Source organism: Neolamprologus brichardi, chromosome 13, assembly GCF_056152115.1.
Source record: "Neolamprologus brichardi isolate AB-2024 chromosome 13, ASM5615211v1, whole genome shotgun sequence".
Classification (NCBI taxonomy): domain Eukaryota; kingdom Metazoa; phylum Chordata; class Actinopteri; order Cichliformes; family Cichlidae; genus Neolamprologus; species Neolamprologus brichardi.
The window spans coordinates 17,192,043-17,213,546 of record NC_142116.1 but is presented as its reverse complement, the minus strand read 5'-3'; the positions used below and the strand labels follow the sequence as shown (position 1 = coordinate 17,213,546).

The 21,504-nt window shown below is 39.1% G+C and overlaps 2 protein-coding genes across 2 annotated transcripts; both read right to left on the bottom strand.

Moving 5' to 3' along the window:
- Positions 1-1,055: 1,055 nt before the first annotated feature.
- LOC102793381 (peroxisomal N(1)-acetyl-spermine/spermidine oxidase-like) lies at positions 1,056-8,522 on the bottom strand. Its single transcript, XM_006800693.2, has 10 exons — positions 8,336-8,522; positions 5,018-5,194; positions 4,390-4,520; positions 4,103-4,290; positions 3,713-3,891; positions 3,158-3,327; positions 2,886-2,971; positions 2,658-2,770; positions 2,381-2,535; positions 1,056-2,298 (listed from the first exon to the last, which is right to left on the bottom strand). The coding sequence occupies exons 1-10, from the start codon at positions 8,487-8,489 to the stop codon at positions 2,146-2,148; spliced, it is 1,506 nt and encodes a 501-aa protein (XP_006800756.2). The 5' UTR covers positions 8,490-8,522; the 3' UTR covers positions 1,056-2,145.
- A 3,252-nt stretch (positions 8,523-11,774) lies between these two features.
- LOC148099926 (peroxisomal N(1)-acetyl-spermine/spermidine oxidase-like) lies at positions 11,775-19,560 on the bottom strand. Its single transcript, XM_087849714.1, has 10 exons — positions 19,395-19,560; positions 18,205-18,381; positions 17,962-18,092; positions 17,684-17,871; positions 14,907-15,088; positions 14,530-14,699; positions 14,197-14,282; positions 13,971-14,083; positions 12,431-12,585; positions 11,775-11,906 (listed from the first exon to the last, which is right to left on the bottom strand). The coding sequence occupies exons 1-10, from the start codon at positions 19,546-19,548 to the stop codon at positions 11,775-11,777; spliced, it is 1,488 nt and encodes a 495-aa protein (XP_087705840.1). The 5' UTR covers positions 19,549-19,560.
- Positions 19,561-21,504: the final 1,944 nt, after the last annotated feature.

The following is a 21,504-nucleotide window of genomic DNA, read 5'->3' as shown; positions in this document are numbered from 1 at the left end:
CCGTCAAGCTTTTTTGGTTCCGGCATGAAGACGACTTACTCTACTTTTTTCAGGTTCGTATAACTTGCTACTGCCCCTTGCAGGAACACCTGAGCTGGGCAGAAAATCTTCCGTGTCATTGAATAAAAACTGATGACGGTGTCAAAGATCGTGGTAGGGAGATTATTTCAAGGGGAAGCATTTAAAAACCCTATTTTGGTACAGACTTTAGGCTATATTTCATTCTCCCAACAAATCACCCATATCCACGTTTAAATACAAATTCTTTATAAAATTTTGCAAGTTTACGGACCTTAACAATATTCTTAGTATTAAACAACTTCTCCATCTTATAAACATTTGGTCTCAACCTAAAATACACAGGCAGACATGTTTGTTTTTGCAACTTAAAATGACTACATTCAAACAAGTAATGAGAGTCATCTCCAAGTTTCCCTAATCTACAAAGTCCACATAAACATTTAGTACATATAACTCCATAAAATCTGCCCATAATGACTGGGATACCACTAACACCGCATCTAAACCTTTTCCAGATAACACAAAATAGAAACTACACAAATTTTATTGCAGTTTGATCTCTTGTTTAAATATTCTGTTATCTATTGGAAAAAATTGGAATTCCAAAATGTTTAATAATAGTACTATTATTAAACATTTTGGAATTCCAATTTTGTCTCAGAATATCAGATATACTCGTCTCAGTAAGTGCTCTTATAGCTATCATTCACCACTCTGGTATGTTCTCATAAATAATAAAATCCTGTATATTGAAATGCTTGCTTTAAGATTCAATTAATGACATGGTCTTCATGGTCTTCATGGTCCCAAGCCTCTGGTAAGAGCAGCTGGTTAAATAATTGTAACTGAGTTTCAACAGATAATCCCAGATCTCTAGCTTTAGTTAACAAACTATATCTGCCCCAGTTGACTTAATAGCCTTTTCAAGTGATTATTGTAATTAAATGTCACACCAAGATAAGCATAATGATCCACTGCTTGTAATACAGAAATTCCAAATTTGAAGTCATGGAATTTTCTTACTTTACCTCTTGCAAAAACTTTACTTTTATTAGAATTTACACTTAGTTTCCAGTCAACACAATATCTTTCTACTGCATTTAAAGTCTTCTTCTTCTTATGATGAAGCCTTTATTTGCCACTTGCAGTTGCCTACAGCGAAATTACACAAACATCACATCGGGGAGACGGGTCAGAACAGGTATACAGGCTTCTATAGCTTTGTCTCTGAGTCTGACAATACTACAGTGTCATCTGCATACATAAGAACAATAAGTCTTACACAGATCTCAGCATCATCATCACTCATTTCTCAGTCATTATAACACCTATTCATTGTATACTCAAAATCATTTAAAAAGATTGCAAAGAGGTGATACATTTTCACCCCGTTGAACCCCTATATTACAATCAACAAACTTTGAAGGACTTTGATGATTCTAAAGGCAGAAAATCTTAAATAAAAAGTTAAAGTATATTATACTTTACAAATTAACAGCAGGTGAAGATGCATTACTGCTGCTCTAGAGCTCTACATGGACAAGCCCCAGCCTACCTCAGTGAACCTTTAAATCCATACATCCTCAGCAGATCCCTGAGGCCCCAAACTCTCCTCTGTGCCTGAGATCTGTGTACTCTGTGAGCTTGCTTAAAAAACAGCTAAAAAGTTATATTTTAAAGCTGTTCTAGCATTTTTGAGGTGAAGGACCTCGTAATATTTGCCTTAAAATGCATCATGTCAGAAGATGTGCTTAGTTCCTAAAAATTACATTCACAAAAAGCCGATCCACTAGAAAATACAGTTTATTCATAGTTAATTAAAATCAGTCCAAACGCAACAATTGGAGTTTGCAAAAGGAAAGTTTAGTCCGTTATTGTCAGTCCTAGTCAGTAGTCAGTATTAACAACCATTATTCATGTCAACACATCATTATTCTACACATTGTGTGGGTTGCCTGTACTGGTTGAAAGTACCAGTGAGGCCCATTAAACATCCTCAAGTCAGCAGCAAGCCTTCATATTCACTCTGATTTTCATTGTTTGAAAATAATGTAACACATCAAAAGTGAAGTACATTTTTATATTATAGTAAATTTGAGCTTTTTAGTGGCAAAGAGCAATTTTTTAAAACTTTGACTTTGGAAACTCAGAAGGAGTAATGAGTGAGTAGTGCGAGATAAGTCTATCAGCTTCTCTCCACCCGGTGAGAACAGCTCCATGGACGGTTGAGAAGTAGCAGTGATGAGTTGCCTCTCCAGCGAACAACACCTGCAGGGGCTGAAAGAGGCAAATTAGAAAGAAGTGTTAGACCTTTGATGATGTTTCTGGTGGTTTGAGTGTGAACATAATATGTAGCTACTTGTGATTTTAATCCTTTTGGTGGAAGGGGCTCCATCAAGTTGTCCAGGTCCTGCTCTGAACAGCCTTTTCCAAGATTACTGTAGGATCCACACGTCCACGGATCGTGAAACCACTGGGAGCGCAGGATTCTCCTTGGAGTGACGATGGGGTTCCCTAAACATGCAAAAAAAAAACCCAAAACATATCTTTCTAAAATGACTTTTGTAAGTCCTTGTGTAACTAATGACACTGGAATATCTGGCATTTCCCACTACTTATGATCTGTCTGGACTCACCTGTAAACCTGCGAATAAGCTGTGTGATGGTATCTGTGACCTGCTGTTCAGACAGTGTTTCCATGTACTCTGACTCATGTCCAGAAATCCAGCCACAGAGAAGGTGGCCGTACCTGAAGATTAAACCACACACAGAACTGCACTGTTAATGTACGAATTGGCATGTTTTTACCACTCAGTGCAAATCTAAAATGCTGGGCAAGCGTTAGCATTTTGTGAGCAGTTGACCTTTCAGTGGGTTTGAGTACAGTGAAGCCAAACAACTTCTTTATCCAGGATGTTAGCACATCTGGCACCTGGTCCACCACAGCATCCTGAAGTATGAAAAGGGATTAAACAGACATTCAAGCGTTAGCAAAGAATCTAACAACCAGCATAAACCTACAAACATTTTGAAACAGAGATATGAGCTGATGTACTCCTGTTTAAATCATAAGATCAAACACAGCATGCACAGTATCTTTATTTAGGTGGCTGAGTATGCCTTTATGAAATCTCACCTCATCATCCCACACGAAGAAGATGACCTCACAGTCAGCATCCCACCACGGTGAATCAAACTCCACAAATATTTTATTGTTTGTCCCAAAACCCAGCCTCTGGAAGGAGAGCAGCTTGTGCAGAGGGAGAGGAGGATGGAACAAGGTCGAGTGGTGCTTCTTCAAGTATCCTGACAAAAAGACAACAACTTTAAATTCACTGAGCCTCAATGTGGAAGTACTTGTTTTTGTGACTGTAAACGACCACGGCAGACCCAGTGGCATTTTGATACTTTTTATTAATGCTTTGACGGTTGCTGTCCACAATCACAGAGCTGCAGCTCTCCCGCTGCCCGCTCAACATTATCACAACAACCACCACCACAGGACCCAGTACAATATTTATATCGGCGGGGCATGATTGCGGATGCCGTGCAGGTGCGTCCGCCTCCTCTGCACGGCACCGCAGGCCCCGCCCCGTCACAGTGACCCTATGTGAATAAGGGAGCATTTATTAACTAATAAAACCTTCATACACTGAGGTATAAATCAGCATTTTATGCATGTGAAACTTACCGAGTGGCACGGTGACTATAACGTGATCAGCAACGAGCTTTTGGCCATCATCACACTCAATCATCACAGGCTCTGCGCTCTTTGCGCTGTTCCAGTTGACACAGCGCACAGGCTTATTGTAGGTCACTAAACCAGCGGGGAGCTCTGCTATCAAGTTCTGGGTTAGACCTTCATAGCCACTGTACAAACAAAGGACATAACTTTTAAGTCATATGTGCTGCAACAATTTACTGAATTAAATTAAAAATTGTATTAATTAACAGGCTGACTAATCTACTAAGACAATAATTAAGACTAGTATTTATACTAGTAAGGAGTATTTCCTTGTTTGCCCAAACAAAATAAATGCTTGTTTTTGCACAGTGTAAATGCAGAGTCAGGAGTACGAACCCTGGGAATGTACAGTCCAGTCCAGGTAGAGTCTTGTATAGGCCAAAGGCCCCCATGCTGACCTCATCCATGCTGTGAGTCCCATTGACACAGCACTCGACCTTCAACATGTTACTGATCACACAGAGTCGCAGAGATCTGGTGGCTTCATCAACATCTTTCCATTTCTCTGCTGCGTGCTGTTGCACCTACACCAGATAACAAGCAAAGAAAAACACCCACAATTCATGTGAGAATCTAGATGCCACTAATGGCGACAAATGATTTACCTGAAACCAGAAATTTACCTGTGCCCGTAAGAAATCTCCCACACTGGGCCAGGGTTCTCCTCTTTGACTCTGAAAATCGGAACTTTCATTTATCAGCTCCAAAAACAATTTCTGAGCAGGTAAGATGTCCTCAGCGTTCAGCTCCCGACCTGCAGATGTTACACAAGAACACTGGTCAGGAAAATCTAGACTTCTCTACATTTTTTTAACCTCTCCTCCAGTTCAGAGCTCTTCTTGAAGGCTGGTTTCACACTTTATCTTCCCATTCAATAAAGATGACCAAGACAGATTTAGTATGCTCTGAACCTTTTAAATCAATTTAAAATCCATTTGCTCCATGAAGTCATCCCCATAAAATGAAGGGAATTCTTTACTCCTCATGGACTTTTTGACTCTTTAACTATATCACCTCTTGATGGCAGAGCTCAGTGGTTGTTGGCCACATCGTTCACACAGCACCAGCATGCAAACAATGATGATTTACAGCCTCTGCCTTTTCCTTGTCTAATTGCATAAATACTTTGCATTTGGTTGATGGAACTTCCCAGACCCAGTAATTAGGTTAGGTGTAAGACTAATCAAAACATTACTAATCTAAAAAAAAAAATCAAACAAACAAATACACTTTATAAAAACATCCTTTAACCTGAACTGCTGAAGAATCTAGGAACCCAAGGAAGATGGCCTCCGACATCCAAGGCCTGGTTCTCCGGCTTGAGGGCCTCTGGATCCAAAAGCCCATACTGACGGGCCAGACAAAACACCGGGTTCTCCTCACACGGCCCATGGATCCAGTTTGCTCCTATCTCGACAATTTTATCACCTACAGGTAAAAAGATTTAGTCCAGAAGCAGAGAAGGAAACAACTTTTAATAATCGGATTATATACTGTATACTCTTGCCATGCTGTTGTTGTATTAGAGCTGCCTGGCAAGGGTATAGGGTATAGGCAAGGTTTGGCTGGACAACCAATCAGCCTACTGTTTTATTAACCACATGATCAAATATACTGTTACATAGGAACAGGTTTTAATTGTATTTCTATTTTTTAAATGTGTCTAGTTTCTTCTACACCATGTTGTATATTGTTGAATGAATTTTGTCCTAAGAGACAACAATAGTGAGATTAGTTAACACAGTAGTATCATTTACAGACCTTGGTGTCATGATCCCGAGTCTCTGACCCAGTGTTCTTAGTTAAGTGTTTTGTTCTTTTAATTATGTTTTAGGTTTTTGCGCTGAAGTTATAGTTTCTTAATTTTGTCCTTGAAGTCCTGCCTCCTTTTGTTAAATCTCTGTGTGTGTTTGGTGCTCTATTATTTGCTGGTATTGTGCCAAAAAGTGATCGTCAGCCAAAGAGCGGTTTCCAATGTTTCTGTGTTTTTTCCCTTTAGATAGATAGATAGATAGATAGATAGATAGACAGATAGACAGACAGATAGATAGATCAAAGAAATGGCCTGTTTTTCCAAATATCTTCATTATTCTACCTTTACCTATTTTACTTTACTTTACCTACCTACCTCTACCTATTGTACCTACATATATAAAATATCTAGTTCTTTTCTGTCCCTGAAAATATGTATTCAAAGTGATGGAAACATGGCAGCAGTTCATCTGCTTTTATAAATTTGACAGCTATTATATAACAGTGATGTTAATTTTACAATTTCTGCTTCCCTCTTGCTCCTGAAAAACTAATTTTTATGGTAAATGAGAGTTATTACTCAGAGAAATATAGCAAATATAACAGTTTGCCAAAAAAAATCATTGCAGCTTCTACCTAGGAATATTCTTTCTGGCTCAAAATGACTTGATATCATTTATTTGCGCATTTATTACCAACAAGTCATTTCTAAAAAAGTTAAAATTCCTGCAATCACTTTTTGGCAGAGATGGGCAGTAACGCGTTACTTGTAACGCGTTACTGTAATCCGATTACTTTTTTCAAGTAACGAGGATTACTATTGCAAAAACGGTAATTAGATTACCGTTACTTTCCCGTAGGAACGCTGCGTTACTGCGTTACTAAAACCGTGATTTTCTTGCGAGAATGTCTCATGACAGTGAGGTAAGCCAGTGTGATGTTCCTGACAACAGCTGTGTGCAGATCAACAATGGATAATATATGGAGTGCGGGAGAGAGTATGAGCGTGCAGCGTTTAAAGCGTGGAAGTACTGACCTTATTTTGAGTTTGATTCCGTAAAAAGTGACAAAAACATTAGTGTCCGCTGTGCGTGGGAAGAAAACTTCTTTTTACAGCGAAAAAAACCCCCTAAACTTCCAAGCAAACACCGAGTAGCTACGACGTAATGAGAAACTCACAGAGAAACTGCGGTATCCTTCCACTGACCGCTGCGGCACACCTGCACCAAGGTAAACATCCGCCTACTCTACTCCTGCTTTACAGGTGAAAATAGAGCAACAGGACCGCTAGTCTTTGACTTTATTTATTTTCTACTGTGTTTTACTTGCATCTGAAAGAGTGAGTGTAAACACAAAATAATAATAATAATAATAATAATAATAATAATAATAATAATTATATATATATATATATATATATATATATATATATATATATATATATATATATATATATATATGTATTATGTGCTGGAATGTGCAGAAAATAGGTTTGAATGTTAAACTAATTTCTTCCAGTCAGAGAATGGTGCATATAATTAAAATTTTGCTTCATGCATAAAGTTAAAAGATTAAAACTAACAAAACAAGTTTTAAAAAGAGACTTTTCCATTTGATTACATTTTGTATGATGGATTATGTAGAAAAAGTAGAATTGGGCTGAAAGATCTATCGCTTTATCACCTATTCAGGTTGTAAATCATGTTTTTAACAAGTAACTAAGTAACTAAGTAATTAATTACTTTTGAAAATAAGTAATCAGTAAAGTAACGGGATTACTTTTTTGGGGAAGTTGATACAGCATAGTATCGATAAACTAAAATACTCTGGGGATGCTATGAATAATCTCACTTTATAGAAGGCAACCTTTCTGCAAACAGTTATAGTCTGACTTGGATTGAGTCCAATCCCTCTAGGAGAGATTGTTGAAGGTTTAAAATAATAGCTGTCTAATTTATAAATGTAGACAAACTCCTGCCATGTTTCAATCGGTTTGAATGAGGCTTTGTCAGTTAGCACAAATCGAGGGGACTCAACCGGCTGCCAGTTGGTTGTAATCTAGTTATATTCCTATAGAACAGAAAGGTTACTGAACTCAAATGTAACAGTTAAATATTAATTTCTGTTACATGTGGCTCTCAGTAATTTATCACTCTTAGTTACTGTATAATCAAAAACATATTGAATGTCATTACCAACTTGATCCAGTCAGTTGCAGAATGGTAGCAGCATATTGCAAAATGTTAACAATCGCAATAATATCATATCGTGAGTGGAATACTTTGGCAATGTTTTCCATTGTTTTTTGTCGCCACCCCCCTTATAGTTGTGTGCTCAGTGTGTGTTTCGCGTTTTCACCTTCTGCTACACATTATTTGCATCTTGTATTTTGAACAGTTTACAGCAGTAAGGCTTCTTTCTTTACTTCGCTTTCCTCTCTTACGAATCCTGCATATGGGTCCGCAAAACCTTTGCCACACACCACTTTATGACGCTCGGAAGAGCTATACATTACAGTTATACAATGTGTAAGTTTCTGCCAGACTTCAGCTCATTTTACAGTTGTGCTATAAGGTGTTATAAAGTAGTATCCAAAGTCCTTCTATCATATCCCTGGCATGCATATGTATGCTGCGATTTTACTTTAGGTCATCCAGTACATCCAACATGAACGTGTAGTGCGAGGAAATAAAAAAAAACTTTACACTGCTGCTTGTCATCATGACAAGAAAATGAAATGTGTGTTTGTAATTTGCGGGAACCAGAATTTTAAAAACTGCAGATTGACTGAAAAAGCCCTAAGTGCACGTTACTCACCGATCCTTCCAGTTTTTATTCGTCCTCCGCTTCTTCCTGTCGCCTCCAGTATCCGCACTTGATGAAAACCAGCTTTCACCAGTTTCTGTGCTGCTGCTATACCAGCTATCCCACATCCTATGATCACAACTTTCGCGTCCCTGTGTCTACCCATGTCTAGCAACAACGGTGAACCGCAGCTGTGTCCTTCCTCTGTGGAGCTAAAAAAAAAAAAAAAAGACCCGCTGCGAACAAAAATTCTTCCGGTCAAGATTTTCAGAATAAAGTCCATTTTCCGATTTTCCCTAGAAAGCTTGACTACATGGAAAGTTATTCTCGCCATTATAAATAAAATACATTGAAAATATGTTTATATTATAATATATTATCAATAAGCCAAAATTTCAGGTTATTTCAAAATTTTAACTTAATAACTTAAAATGTCAAGTTATTTTCTCTCTCTTTTTTCCCCTCATAAGTTTCAGTTAGTAATTCATAATTTTGAGATACCCAGGTTGAAACTTGATAGGATGGGATACGGCAATGGGCGCTCACTTGCATATAAACAGCTGGGTTTTGACTTCTTTTCTTTTGCTTTGGAAATAAGCCAAAAGGTGCATGTGAATAAATGCTTAGGGTCAACCAGCATCAGCATCAGACGATGCACAAGAGACGTGAAAGAGACGTGAAAAGAGAGTGCAGGAAGTGTGGAGTGGCTGGAAGACAGCAGCAAGAGTGAAAGGAAAGATTTACAAGGTGGTAATAAGATTTGCTATGATGTATGGCAGGGGTGGGGGAACTCTAGGCCTCAAGGGCTGGTGTCTTGCAGGTTTTTTTGATGTGTCCTTAATCCAACACACATCCAACATGTCTTGAAGTTCTCCAGAGGCCTGGTAATGAATTAATCATTTGACTCAGGTGTGTTGACCCAGGGTGATATCTAAAACCTGCAGGACACCAGCCCTTGAGGCCCACAGTTCCCCCATCCCTGATGTATGGTTTGGAAGCAGTGGCAAGAACAAGAAACAGGAGCTGGATGGCACAGTTGAAGATGCAAAGTGTTTGTAAGGAGTGGTCACTCCATCAAAAAAAGCTTTGCTGCATAGAGACAGATGAGCTGACAGAAGAAAGGTTTGCATGCCTCCCTAAAGCTGTTCACATGACATCACCTTATATATTCATAGAGAGCTACTTTATTTGTCTTTAGTGGCTTTCTTAAATAAAATACACTTCATTACACATTGAATATTTTATTTGGTGACTTTGAAAAAACAAACAAACAAAGACTTCACTTGTCAGTTAATAATTAAAGTTGTATCCTTACTGCAGTTTTTCAGTATTAAACTTCAGTAATATTGAAGTTTAATACTAGAGAATAGACAAGAGAACAGACAATGTATTTTCAAACAGAGGACTGACATCAAGGTTCTTACAGTTAGCTGGTATTTTGATCTATATAACATACTAACATTTTCATTTCAGATGACAGAAAGCCTGAATCGCCTGGGTGCCCTAGAATGCACCTGGATCCTGGTAATCATTTGACTCAGGTGTGTTGACCCAGGGTGATATCTAAAACCTGCAGGACACCAGCCCTTGAGGCCCACAGTTCCCCCATGGGATGGCTGTAGCTCAGGTGGCAGAGCAGATCAGCCACTAATGAGAAGGTCGGTGGTTCGATCCCAGGCTGCCTCCTGGCTGCATGCCAAATATCCTTGGGCAAGATACTAACCCCATGTTTGCCTACTGGTGGTGGTCAGAGGGCCCGGTGGCGCCTGTGTCCGGCAGCCTCGCCTCTGTCAGTGCTCCCCAGGGCAGCTGTGGCTACAATGCAGCTTGCCATCGCCAGTGTGTGAATGGGTGAATGACTGAATGTAGTGTAAAGCGCTTTGGGGTCCGTAAGGACTAAAAAAGCGCTATACAAATGCAGGCCATTTACCATTACCATAATCCTGGTTTATGATTAACCTTGGTGCTTCTAGTACAGAAAAGAAAAACACCTTTGCGGAGGTGCAAGTGAGAAAGTTCCAGCTCTCTATATGCATAAAACAATAAAGACAAGAGTATTTGGTGACCTCATAAGGTGAACACAGGGGGAGAAAAAAGTAGACATTAATTTACTTGCATAAATAAACACAGTAAACACACTACAATGTGTCCATGTTTGATTTTATTTATTAATTCAAAACACAATCACAAACCTGGATAGAGCCCTTTTGTCCACTTGTGACAAGTAAAGCAAAGTGCATCTCCTGTCATTTACTAAAGTTTTATTATAGGGACTCTAATAAATTATGTTTGCATAAACTGAAACAAAATCATTACATAATTCTAAATATTAGGAGGACAGCGGTCCTTTAGAAAATGCAAATATATCATTATTTATCGTGTGTAATGTAATGTTTCGATGATTTGGTGTTCTCCCTATTGAGGAAATGAACTATTCTGCATCTGAATCACACATTATATTTGTGGTATTTTTATTCTATAGAAAGACAAAAAACACACAAGCAACTACATAGCATGTGTCCTGATTGTGGTTTAAAACAGATGATTTGAACTAGACTTTGATTTGTGCTTATTAATCATTGCGAAATAGTTGCAATGTCCAGGAAATGCATTTATGTATGGATATTTCCTCTATGGAAAATAAAGCTATTACATATTTGGTGTACTTTTTATCTAGCTTACTTCATCCATACCTGCAAGTTTTCCCATTTTTAATCAATTCCTTCCTTAGTCACACTCACTAAGGGTTGTATCACTAACACCACGCCACACTGACCCACTTTTCAATAACTTCCTGCTACTTTGCCTGCCATTTGTATTTGTTCTATTGTACCTGCTTTGCTTATCAAATTTTATCCAAGCACCTGCCCAACTATTGCTTGCCTGTAGCGATTAAGTCACGTGTGATCTACCTGTTGTTTTTATGGTATGCCAGGGTTGACCGTGCACAACTGTGTCTTATTTGTTCATAATACACTAAAATTGTTCAGTGCTCTTATTCTTTGATTTTTTTTAAATTGTTGGCATTGATTCAGTTTATGCATACTCTTATTTTTAAAATCACAACAAAAACATCATTTTACTTGCATTAATATTACCAACAACCCCACCAGTAAAAGTTCCCTTGGCAACATGTTAGCAATGACTAATGTATAATGTAATGTGTCAACCTTTAAACCCAGATAAGGAGTGGAACTCCAGATTACAACATAACTATGCCAAAAGCCCTCTTTTTCCCCCATATTCAGCACTGTGGTTTTTAGTGCCAACAGACCACCACTATGATTACTCAGTGTCACCAGATAAGACACAGATAAGATTTGTCTTTTATCTTATCTGACTAAAGAGCAGTCAGAAAAGATAAAAGACTTATCTGATTGTTTTTTAGAAGAAAAGAAAAAAAAGCTAAAAGAAAAGTCTTTATCTTTAAATTTCTTATATTACGGGGAATTCATGGGCTAACAGAATCCCAGTAGTGAGTGATGAGTCTACCTGCTTCTCTCCACCCAGTGATAATTGCTCCATGGACGGTGGAGTAAAAGCAAGGATGGGTTGCCTCTCCAGCAAACAACACCTGCAGGGGCTGAAACACACAAGCAGTAAAAGTGAGAAACATTTTTCAAGGTTATATTATGTCACTTTCTGTCTAACTATAAAGTAACAGAAGTCAGTACTTCCCTGGGCAATATGACTCACTTGATTTACTAATAGTTCATCTGCTGCACACCATGCCAAGATATGTCACGTTTTCTACTAGCAATTCTTATCAAACTGTGTTGTGATTTGGCGCTATATAAATAAAATTGAATTGAATTGAACTGTGTTATCACTGGCATTTTTTATAGATTGAATAAACAAATGTGAACAAATGATGCATTTTTTCCAACAGGCTGCTAGTAACAAAGCGCTAAAGGATGCCATTTAAAATGGATTTTAACGGACAAAACACTCCTCTGAAAATGGTCAGGTACAAGGACTGGACTGAACATTTTTAAAGACATTCAAAAAAGCCTGGAGAATTCTTACTCAAGACCACTTTAGAAAAATGACATGAAAGTGTGGCTCCTTGGAAGCAAAATATTAGCGGTGGCTCAAGACGTTCTGTACCTGTGACAGAGTTTCCTGTGAAGGCAGAGGTTCCATCATGTTCTTCAGGTCCTTGGCTGTACAGCCTATGGCTGGATGACAGTAGGAACCGTATGTCCAGGGATCAGTGAACCACCGGGAACACAGGATTCTCTTTGGTGTGATCGTACCGTTTCCTACAGACAAATATGAAATAACCAAGGCTCAACCACTTCAGAAAATATATATAAAAAAACTGATATAAATAAATTACTTTTACTACCTATTAAAGCCTTCCCTCTATGTATGACAGCTTTCTAGGACTTGAATACTGTATATCAGTAACTATTTGCTAGCTCATTTCAGCAGGCAGTGCCTTATACAGCCTGCCCCTCCAATATGCCCCCTGTGACAGCCAGTGGGGTGGCCTTGTGTTCTTGTTTTCTTGTTGCCTGTTTCTTGCAGGTAAGCGGAGCTGACCCAGTTATAGATGCAGCACACCTGAGCAGGCCAGTCCCAGTATATAAAGACACCTTGACTGAACCATGGCTGTCTCTCTTTGTCTGTCACTCATTATGTTCATTTTGTTCTTCAGTTATGGCTGTTGTATTATTTAACTTGTGTTTAAGTTTCTTTACCTTATTTCATTAAACATATCTTACAGCCTTTAAAAGCCTGTGTGTGGTCTCCCACTTGCTTGTCACGTCCTTTGAGCCGGGTTGTGACACCCCAAACATTCTGGTTTATTAAAAAGCAGCAGCTGGATCAATTATGGATCAGTTATCTGAGAAGAATATTTCTTGCAGAAAAGCCTCAAGCTACTTTTAGATGCTCCCCTTTCCAAAACATGTTACCACATTAGGCAGCTCTGTATATTTGATTTGACAGATTATTATGGGTGCCCTTCCTGACGTAGTGTCCAGGCGATTTGTGTGTTTTCTCGGGCACAAACCAGGTAGCTTCTACCTTAATGGTGCCCATTCAATACCTATTCAATAGTCGGTCTAACATGTACATTTCTGCACTAGAAGGTTTCAATCGAGGAAAATAGCTGCATAGTTTTCTACAATCAATTGTCATCTGCACAGTGGCCTGTTTTGGGCATGTCAACATCAGAGGATAAACTCTGAAATCTGACCTGGTTTCATAAATCTATACTGAACTATTTTCCCAATACTAATATGTTATATATAAGTAAGAGTGTGATGACTATCAGCTTTTTAAAATATAAATACAATTTGTGCAAACACCATATTAGCAGTTTCAACCACAAACTCAGTCTTATTGCTGTAAGACAAAGATATTTAGGTAATAGTCATACACGTTTGCTGCTCGATTTAATGCCATTATATCTGCATATATACTCTGTATTACCTGAACTTGTTTTATTCCTATAACAATGAGATGTTTTATAGATTGCTAACGAAAAATTGAACTGTTGTGATGCTTGTGCATACAGAGAAGTTTTCTTAGGTATAACAACCTTTCATTTTAATTATTAGTCTCTTTGATATTTATTTTTTATCTTTAATTATGTTATAGAGGAAAGAGCTATAAGGGTTAGATCAGACATAAAACTTACCTGTGAATGTACGGACGAGCTCTGTGATTGACTCTCTCACTTCCTCCTCAGGAAGTGTCTCCATATACTCTGCCTCATGGCCACAAATCCAGCCACAGAGAACATGGCTACCCCTGAGAGTTTGTGTTAATCAACAAGAGAAGTCTGAATGCTGGTTTGAATTGCAAAGGAAACTTTATAGGAGGGAAAAATCATTAATGGTTCCTCAGATTAACATGTCACTTACGTTTCAGAAGGTTTATGCACAGTGAATGTCACCAACTTCCTTATCCAGGATTCACTCACATCTGACACTTGGTCTGACACAGTCTCCTGAAAACACAAAAGGGTTTATGTCCTCTCTGATCTCTGGCTCTAAAACACAAGTTCACACAATGTCTCTATTGTTTTACCCTTACTAGGCAACATTTCTGAGATATTTTATTGCATCATATACATAAAAACAAAGAAAAAGGCTCATATCTTTAAAATTGTGTAAGAAAGTTTAAAAATATCTGTCAACCTGTTATTAAGACAGGTTCGGTACATATGAAACTATTCTGGCTGCTGCATTACAAACCTCGTCTTCCCACACGAGGTAGATGATTTCACAATCAGCATCCCACCACGGCGATTCAAACTCCACAAATATTTTGTCACATGTTCCAAATCCTAGCGTCTCGATCGACTTCAGCTTGTGGGCCGGGAGAGGAGGGTAGAACAGAGTGGAGTGGTGCTTCTTCAGATATCCTGACAAAAAGAAAACGTATTAAAAATTGCATAAACTGCAGCAGAGGGTTAAATCTAACTTGGTCTGTATTCCATTGTTAAAGTGACACTACCAAAACCCCGCCATTAAGATTAAGCTCTGACATTGGTCGTAACACGTAATTTACAATTAATCAATTTCATGCAGAGATACGAAAAACAGGATGAAGTATATGAAAAGAAGTTTACCTAAAGGCACAGTGACAATAACGTGATCAGCAGCAATCCTCTCGCCATTCTCACACTCAACCGTCACAGGACTTAAGCCACACTCTGTGTTGCTCCAGTGGACACAGCTCACAGGGCAATTGTAGGTCACCAAGTCAGAGGGGAGTTCAGACATCAAGTTCTCAATTAGGCGCTCAAATCCTCTGCAAGATAAGATACATTAAGATGACCACAATGCAGCATCTGTAGTACATTGGTATTTTATATTTGATGTAATAATCATAGCTGTTGACAATAACAAAGTGATGATGAGTGTCCATGAAGTGTGCAAAACTTGACTCACTGCTTACTATTGAGGTTCATTAGATTAGAGCAGTGGTTCCCAAACCCTTTTTTTGCTAGGCCCCCCTTTGTTTTACAAGAAAAATGTTTGCGCACACACACACACACACTTATTTTGCTCAATTGCGGTTTATTTCACACCTCAAACGTTTAGTAAACAATTAAAAATGACAGGTAGTAATAAAATAAACTACTAACTCTTTTACCTTATGGTCACACCTACACGGGTATTTTTGAAAACGCAGCTGTTTCGTCCACACGTAAACGGCGTTTCCAATCACCAAAAACGGAGATTTTTTAAAACTCCTTTTTTGCGTTTACCTGTGGAGGAATGCAGAGTTCCTCATGCAACTTCAAAGTTATGTGCCTTTTTTCACGTCACGCTGTGCGCCACGTTATTATTTACATGAGCTGAATTACAGAATGGCGGATAGAGACGAAATACTGTTACTGTTAATCTGACTATCTTCAGTTTTTACAGGCTTACATACACATGCAGCTACTGTCCCTCCATTTAAGAAGGTAGAAGCGTCACGGTGTAATTATTTTACATGTAGTTGTTTTTTTTCCTGTGTAATAATATTCAACATTACTATCAATACATTTTTCAAAAAATGCCTCTCTGTGCAAAAGGGGTTCAAAAACATAAACAGCTGTGGGATACTGTTTGTCCGTGATTTGAACCGGGAACAAATCGTGGCAGGATCAGCCTGATATTATTTGTATCCCACTGTAACTTTACTGTATAAAGAGCTAACATCTCCAACATGTCAGGAGTAGTTAGTCATTAAAAGAAGTGTTTGTGAACTAAAAATCAAGAATGTGGGATACTGTTTGTCCTTGATTTGAACAGCCCAGCGCTGCTCCCAACGCAGGGAAAACCAATTCTGCAGGGGAGACCTACCTTGGCACTTGTGCAGGTGAAGCCAAAGGGAAGATATGCTTCATCATATTTTCTAGTCTTTGGCTTAGAATGAAGTTGGTTTAGAAACATATTCAGCTATGCTTCATCTCCTGCCTGTGCTAGCAGTGTCCAAGCATTTTGTTTTTTCCCCCCTTTCATACCGCGCCCCCCATGCAATGGCTCTGCGCCGCCCCTAGGGGGCGGGCCCCACACTTTGGGAAGGTCTGGATTAGAGCATTAGAGAATAGAATAGCATAAAAAAATGATAATTTAATTCAAAAGTGTGACCTGCATATATATTATTTTTTATTCCAAACACCTAAAGTGAAACCTAATCACACAGTCTAATAATTTAAGATATTGGATTTCTGATTTTGCGTGGCCTAAGTCATAATCATCAAAATTAAAATAAAAAATGCTTGAAATCTATCACTTTACACGTATGTTAAAATATACATAGCGAGAGAGAGAGAGAGAGAATATATGAGTGCCTTCTTTCTTGTGTTATAAAATTTTTATACTATCCACAGTCAGAGTTACGTCCTCTCAAAAAGGTCTCGTTTGTGAACTCAGAGAAAAACAACAAGAATATTATACAACGTTAAAGTTGTTTCAGCATGTGCTCCTGGTTATTTCAAAGTCTTTCAAGACTTAGTCGTGGTAAGTGATTCTCTATATGAATTACGGTGCAGCGAATGGAAATCAGGCCCATGACCTTTGATATGGCAGAGTGCCAAATATGTCTAAGAGTTAGCTCAAGGACATGTCCATGGATCCTGTCTGGCTACTTTAAATATAATCTGTAGTGAATAAATAACAAATTATAAAGATTAACTGGGTGAAACTGGAGCAGTCAAGAGCATCTTCTATTTATTTAGTACGTACTTACAGACATCAAGGTGCCTGTATTTCATTGTCTTAGTCTTTATTGTGGATAAATTAGCTTTGTTCTTGTAAAACTAGACAATAAATGAATAAATAATAATTAGCTAATTGCTATAATAAAAACCACAGAAGGTTCTCACACAGGCTGATCAGAGGATTAAATGGTAAATGGCCTGTATTTTTATAGCGCTTTACACATCCAGTCATCCACCCATTCACGCACACATTCACACACTGGTGACAGCAAGCTACATTGTAGCCACAGCCACCCTGGGGCGCACTGACAGAGGCGAGGCTGCCGGACACTGGTGCCACCGGGCCCTCTGTCCACCACCAGTAGGCAACGGGTGAAGTGTCTTGCCCAAGGAAACAACAACCGAGACTGTCCAAGCCGGGGATCGAACCGGCAACCTTCCGATTACAAGGTGAAGCCCCAACTCTTGAGCCACGATCGCCCAACCAATAACCAATAATAAAAGAAACAATCTAAAGGACTAAGGATCTAAATCACTGCCACTTTAATTACTCAGTATTAATCAATGCAGCTTTACTCTTTGACAGCACTTGGTGGTGAAGGCATAAACTTAAATTGCTACAGTTGAGCAAATGACAAGTAAATGAATGGCATTTATGTTAACACCCTTTATGCATACAATGATGCACAAACCTTGGAAGCGTGCAGTCCACGCCACGTAGGCTCTTATGCATAGAAACCCCTGCCAGGTCTATGTCATCCATGCTATGAGTGGCACTTCCACAGCACTCAAACTTCAGCATAGTACTGAAGGCAGAGAGAAGCAGCTGCCTAGTGGTTTCATCCTCATCTTTCCACCTTCCTGCTGCTTGGTTCTGCGCCTGCACAAAATGCCAAATTTCAACAAAACAGATTTTTTTTTTTACAGCTTTTTATATCATCAGCAACAAGCATAATTCAAAACAATGTACCTTTGTTCGCATGAAATGTCCTACACTCTTCCAGGATGTGTTTTTGAGATTTTGAAATTGTGAAGTGTTATCCAAAATCTCACGAAACAGCTCCTCAGCTGGTTCCATGCTTTCTGCACTCAGCCTCTGACCTTTGGGACAGAATTTAAAGTTGTAATAACAATCACAGCTTACCAAGCACGCTATTAATATACACAATGATATGATGTGCTGAAGTACACTTGTGTTACTATGTCTGGTCACCTGAACTGCTGAACCAGTTGGGGACCAAGGGAGGATGTTCATCCACGTCTACGGCCTGGTTCTTTGGAGTGAGTGCTTCTGGAGGCAGGAGGTCATAGTCACGAGCCAGACAAAACAATGGGTTCTCCTCAGATGGGCCATGGATGTAAGACGCACCAATCTCTGTAATAGTGTTACCTGTCAAAGAAAAACAAGTCTTTGTGTACATTTACTTGCACAATGACAGTAAACAGACCAAAAATTAAATTGACAGCATATGTATCTTGAAACCTGATCTACTAGTACAATGGGAGGCCATTGTACTGGTAGATCTGGTTTCACAGAACTCTTTGTAATTCTGAGAAAAACTAAACACACCCCAAGAGTCAACAGCTGGAAGAACCACCTATAGCAGCAATAACTATAAGTTATTCTTTACTGCATGACTTTAGTAGTCTCTCACGTCTTTGTAGAGGAACTTTGGCCAACTCTTCTTTACAATGTTGCTTCAGTTTATTGAGGTTGGTGGGCATTCATTAAAGCACAGCTCTGTTAAGGTCCCACATTCAATCGTGTTGAGGCCTGAAATTTGACTGAGACATTGCAGCACCTCAATTCTTTTCTTTTTCAGCTATTCTGCTTTAGTGCTTGGGATCACGATCCTGTTGTCTGACCTACTTTGGACCAAGCTTTAGCTTGTCAGACAGACACTCACATTTGACTTTAGAATACGTTGGCATACAGAGATCGACTCAACGACTGCAAGGTGCCCGGGTCACACGCCTACAGCAGACTGCCAAAACCCTTTTTTTTGTGGTGAGGTTCATCCAGACTTTCACAGCACCTGGTTGCTAAGATGCACTTCGTTTTTCACGGTACTGCATAGTGTCCTGTAAAAACTTTAATGTGAGCTGTCTGTATGCACTGACATCATTTTTGTGTTGTTTCACCATTCGGAAAACATCAGAAAGCTGCACAACAGTCCAAGCACTGAAACTGAGAATAAGTACAACAGAAGATGCTGACAGCAGCAGGTGATTAAAAGAGACAAGAACATGCTGGATCGCTTATCCTCCTAGATTGTCTGCAATAAAGATGCTCACACTTAGAAATTAATGTTGTTCTTACTAAGGGTTTAATTTAGTTGGTTTCTGATTTTCTGACAGTGTAAAGGCGAAACTGACTAAAACAGAAAATACATATAAACTTACCCAGAGTTGCTGTTTTTATTCGTCCCCCGCTTCTTCCAGTCGCCTCAAGTATCCGCACATGATCATATCCAGCTTTGACAAGCCGGTGAGCCGCTGCTATACCCGATACTCCACATCCTATTATAACTATCTTTGGGTCCGCACTCGTCGCCATCCTTGGTTCGCATCAAACTGTAGGACTGTCACTCTCACAGCTTTCTCTCAACTTCACCTCGGGGCGTGTATGAAATAAGATACAGTGTGACTCGAGCATACATTGGAGTGCGACTTATATATTGGTGTACCAAGGGCGTAGATTTCGTTTTGACATTGGTGGGGACAGATGATTTAGCCACCGAACACTGCCCTGTTTCTTTTTTTTCCTTTTCGTCTTTGCTTCTTGATAATAAAAAAAAGGGGAGAAATATACTTGCCAACATATGCTATTCTACATGCTTTTAAACCATTTAAAATTACAATTCATAGTTTTATATGTGAATTATATAATGTTAAGTTACTATTAAACAAATGACTGACTAAGTATTTTAGACTTTAGTTTACTTCAGCCATATTCCATATAAATCAGGTATCATACAAAAATAAAAATAGCTTCAAATACAGTCATGACAATAAAAGAATATGACTTTAAGGACTTGTTAAGAGATATGGTCTAAAACACTTCTTCAGTAGAGAATCAGAGAAGAGAAACACACAGAATTTCTTGCTAGCAAGGGCAGCCTCCAGAACTCACACCCCAAGAGTGAGTCTCAGAGACTAGCCCTGAGGACTGCCCTGGTCTTTTATTTATACACTTCAGTGAGCGTTTGCTCCTTACATTGGAATGTGGAGGTGTACGTGTGTGTGTGTGTGTGTGTGTGTGTGTGTGTGTGTGTGTGTGTGGTCAGAGTGTGACCCCATAAATGACTTCCCTAAACTTACTGGTCTGGAAAGTCCAACAGCTCATCTAAACAAAAGGCACTTAGACTAAAACAGATATTACTACATTAATCCTACCGTAAAATAATAAGACAAGGTACAACCTTTTCCCATGCTCCTAGGATGTGGGGGTGAACGCCAGAACACCCTGGAATGTTACAGACTTCCTAGGATGAGACATTCCTTCAATATGCCACCAACTATATACTTCTAAACATACATGCAGTATTCTACCATATACAAACTTATATCATTAAAAGATTATACTGACTACTAAGTACAATTTTCCATTGACATTCCCTCCTGTTGTCAGTATAACTTTAAGTGAGATATCAGTATGTAACACCTTGTTGTACATTTTCTGTCACATCGTCATTAGTCACACAAAGTCTTCATGTTCCAACAGGTCGGAATCATTATCATCACTTGTAACGGCTATGTATGCAGCAACAGTGGAAAATATTATGCGGTTAATCATGAGTTTTAAACATGGCAGTATAGATATTACAAAGACACAAAATAAAAGTAAAAATATCCCAACTCCGATGAGTAGTCCTTTTAGCACCTGTAACCAGGAGCCAGTGTAAAGCCAAGAAAACCAGTCACTTGTATCACTTACTTAGTCCTGATTTTGGGCCTGCTGGATTTGTCTCAAAGCATTCAGGGCGTCAGTCATGTTTGATGAATGTACATCGTCTTTATGTAAGTGCAGCATGTGTTGTTGAAGAGGACACAAAGTCCCCCTTTCTCTGCTAGTATCATGGAGTAGTTCTTCCCTGGAAGTTGGTCCAGGAACACATATAGTGTGGGGTGTGTTGACGTGCTGGGCATATGAAAACAGACATAATAGTCTGTATTTGCCGATTCTGTCTTTGTCCTGTAAAGGTGAGCGTCGTAGTCAAGGTAACCAGGAGGGTCCACCTTCCCATGGCTACGTACAGGTCCGTCACACCCTACTACTTGGTTACTCTAGAGTTGGCCAATGGCTGGAGGTTGAAGTGTGAGCAATTCCCTACGGGCACCCAATCAGCACTTCCCCCTCGCCACTGAAGCAACCAAGTGAGGGTGAAACTTTCCTCTACTAGTTGATTTCTGTGGAGGAAGTGGAATCCTCTGGGACCTCAACCTTTTTGCAGTGGCTCTGATGTATCCAGGAGGGTCTCTCTGCTATTTTGCAGGCAGTTGGAGTGGTCAG

Excerpts from the sequence above, each read along its gene's own strand:
- LOC102793381 (XM_006800693.2), bottom strand. The coding sequence starts at position 8,489 with ATGGGTAGACACAGGGACGCGAAAGTTGTGATCATAGGATGTGGGATA. Across the intron at positions 5,195-8,335 it reads AATAAAAACTGGAAGGATCG|GTGATAAAATTGTCGAGATA; the intron begins GTGAGTAACGTG and ends TTTTACCTGTAG. Across the intron at positions 4,521-5,017 it reads TAGATTCTTCAGCAGTTCAG|GTCGGGAGCTGAACGCTGAG; the intron begins GTTAAAGGATGT and ends TAACATCTGCAG.
- LOC148099926 (XM_087849714.1), bottom strand. The coding sequence starts at position 19,548 with ATGGCGACGAGTGCGGACCCAAAGATAGTTATAATAGGATGTGGAGTA. Across the intron at positions 14,084-14,196 it reads GTGCATAAACCTTCTGAAAC|GGGTAGCCATGTTCTCTGTG; the intron begins GTAAGTGACATG and ends ACAAACTCTCAG. Across the intron at positions 11,907-12,430 it reads CACAGGAAACTCTGTCACAG|CCCCTGCAGGTGTTGTTTGC; the intron begins GTACAGAACGTC and ends TGTGTGTTTCAG.